This window comes from Trichinella spiralis, assembly GCF_000181795.1.
Source record: "Trichinella spiralis strain ISS 195 chromosome Unknown Scfld2, whole genome shotgun sequence".
Lineage (NCBI taxonomy): Eukaryota > Metazoa > Nematoda > Enoplea > Trichinellida > Trichinellidae > Trichinella > Trichinella spiralis.
In genome coordinates, this window is record NW_003526941.1 from 7,353,429 (window position 1) to 7,356,396 (window position 2,968).

The window sequence follows — 2,968 nt, forward strand, 5'->3', positions numbered from 1 at the left end:
GTTGAACGCAATGCACAGATTGCAATATTTAAACAAGAGCTCAGTTCAGCAGAGTCGAAATTGAAATTAGCCGAGGCCGATTTGAGACGTTTGGAAAATGAACAAATCACAACCCAAGCACAGTTTGCCTCTTTGCAAAGGGATCGAAGTTTTCTAGAGCACGAGAATGCCAAAGTCAAGCAGTCGTTGGAATCAGCCGACGCAGAGTTGGAACAGTGTCGCCAACGTCTGGGTCGGCTTGAAGTGGAACACGAACGTCTGGCTACTGTACGATTACAGTACGATGAGCTCAGTGCTCATATGGACAGTTTGCAGTCGACGAACAGACGTCTACAACAGCAGCTTGAAGTCGAAGCGAACAAGAATCAAGCATTGGCCGAAGATTTGGTCAACGAAAAGCGTAAAATTCATTCATTCGAACAGTTGATCACGGAAATGCGATCATCGCTGAACACGTCGTCTGAAGAAGAGAACCCCGTCGACGATGAAAAGCAGCGGTGCGCGAATGAAGATGATCCTAGAATTTTATTCTGGCAAGTGATCCAACGATTGAAAAATCAAATAGCCAGTGGTCAGCAGCAGTTGGAATGCAGTGAAAACGAGCTAGCAGCACTGAGGCAACAGATTGCTTCACAATGTGCATTTGCAGCAACTGATGAGCAACGACAGTCGTCAACCGTGTTGGCAGATGTGACCGATTCGGTGGAAAATATTCGTCTCAAAAATCGCCTCCTGATCGATGAAAATGGCAACATACGCCAACAAGTGCACATCTTGCAAAGTCAAATTGAGAAATATTGCAATGAAGCTCAGATGACATCCAATGAAAATTTGAAACTACGCCAAGAGCTGCGAGAAATGCAAATCAAATTGGTAAGTAAATATGTTTGTTTCTGTTTTTCATATTTCAAATAATTTTCTCTGCTCTCATTTTTTTATCTTCACATACCCATTTTATTTATTCAGCACTCATAAACAAGTTTCATTGTTTGCATCCAACATTGTTATTCGTCGTTTTGTTTATTTGTTTCACTTGGATTCGGCATTCTTTTCGTATATATACGTATATATATATTGTTTATTTACCAGTTTGATTTGCATTTCTCGCAGCTCTTATATATATACGAAAAGAATGCTGAATCCATATATATACGTCAGTGGACAGACGTAGACGTTCGTGTTCCACTTCAAGTATTGCAATCTGTGCATTGCGTTCAGCAGATTGTAGTTTTCACATTTCTTTGTTGAGAATGAAGCACAACGTAAGTGAGTGTACTTTTTCCGACAGTTAAAAGCAATCATTATCTCGTCACTAGTTGAAATAGCAGAATAAGTTGATACAATTTCGCTTCCATCTTTTTATATACGCTGAATTTCTGTTCAGAAAAAAACAATCAGACAGAGGTATTTTCGAGCTGTTATCCCGAATATACAATGATTGTGACTGTTGATTTATATTATTATCGCCGTTGGGCCAAACTGAAGCTGCATCACATAGTTAGTGTCAAAGAGGTTTCTTTGCTTTCTTTCTTTGAAGAAGCATATATTTAGTTTAGTGTTGTTCAACGTTGAGGTCAATCTGTTGTTGATCAACATCATCGAAACTGTGTTTAAATGCCAGCTATTCTAGATTTAGAGAAGTGTCATCTCAAAAGGTGAATTTTCTGATTACAGATTTACAGTTCGTAGAGTTTTTCCAGCATGAGAATGTAAATTTCAACTGTTTTCATTTTCAAACTATTGAGCAGCAGAGTATTCAACGTGAGTGAGTGTTTGTTTGTAGGAGAAAAGTGGTTTGATAGCGACCAAGTTGAGTCAACTTTGTGCTTCGAGAGTCCAGTTATTCCAATGATTGCTTCGGTTCTTGACAATCAGTCAGAGAAATCAGAATTTCCATTTTACTTCGCCTTCACTTCGTCGTATATATATGTGTGATCAACTTGCTTTTTTTGAAATGTGTTTCAAAGAGGAAGAGGAAGAGTTAGTTGACTTACTCAAACCAATAACCCAAGCATAAAACTTCTTCAACTGTTAATTTACATACTACACGTAGTGTACATCCAGTTTTTTGAGTAGTAATTAATCGAGTGGGATAGAATAGAACAAAAGAACATTCTCTCAATTAGAATGACTTCGCTTGGGCAAATGGAAATGGTTTGTTAATTTCATTTAAGCACTCCTCAGTGGTGGTAATAATAAAAATATCATTTCAAGGGTTCTGGCCGTCAAGCAGAAGCAGAAAATGCCGGCTTGCAGGTAGAGTTGCGTTCATTGCAGCTGAATCACGACGTGATCAAGAAAGAGAACGTCGAATTGCAAAATCAGTGCGACAATTGGGAAAGGGGCGCGGCGTTGGCTCGACGCGGTTTCGAAGAGCTGCAGAAACAGCATCGTCTATTGCTTGACGATCACGAGCATTTGCAAGCGTTGCACGAGCAATTGGGACGAGATTACGAACGTCTGTGCAACGATGTCCGACAATTCAAAGTCCAATTGAAGCAGGCTCGTCTGGAAAAAGCCGAACAAGCAACCCGGTTGGAACAATTGACCGAAGAAAATAGTCGACTGGTTCGACTGGGAGCCTCGGAACGCCAACGTGACGAACAGCAGCAGCAACGTGAATGCAGACTGCTGGCCAGTTTGCAGAGCGAGCATGGTCAGTTGAAGAAAGCTCACGACGAGCTGAACGGTCGGCTGGAAGTGACCAGTCGAGAATTGGAAACGAGCCGAGCACAGAATCGTATACTTCGAGCCCAGGCGAACGCTGCCCAACTCCAGTTGGCCCAACAGCAGGGAAAATGCGACGACGTGGACGAGGCACGTCGTCGTGTGGAACTTGAGCTCGCCAAGGCGGAACATCGCTGTGAGACGTTTAACTCGGATGAATGAAAATTGGAAGAAGAACGACGCACTTGTTGAGGCAGCTCGACTCGCTCATTCGCAGCCCCAAGGTTGCTCCAGCTGACTT

The 2,968-nt window shown here is 42.0% G+C and overlaps 1 protein-coding gene across 1 annotated transcript; it reads left to right on the top strand.

Moving 5' to 3' along the window:
- On the top strand, positions 1–2,889 carry Tsp_12184 (hypothetical protein; the record flags this gene model as incomplete). Its single annotated transcript, XM_003380471.1, has 2 exons — positions 1–873; positions 2,215–2,889. Coding segments are annotated over 2 exons (1,548 nt in total), but the record flags the coding sequence as incomplete, so codon positions are not given.
- Positions 2,890–2,968: the final 79 nt, after the last annotated feature.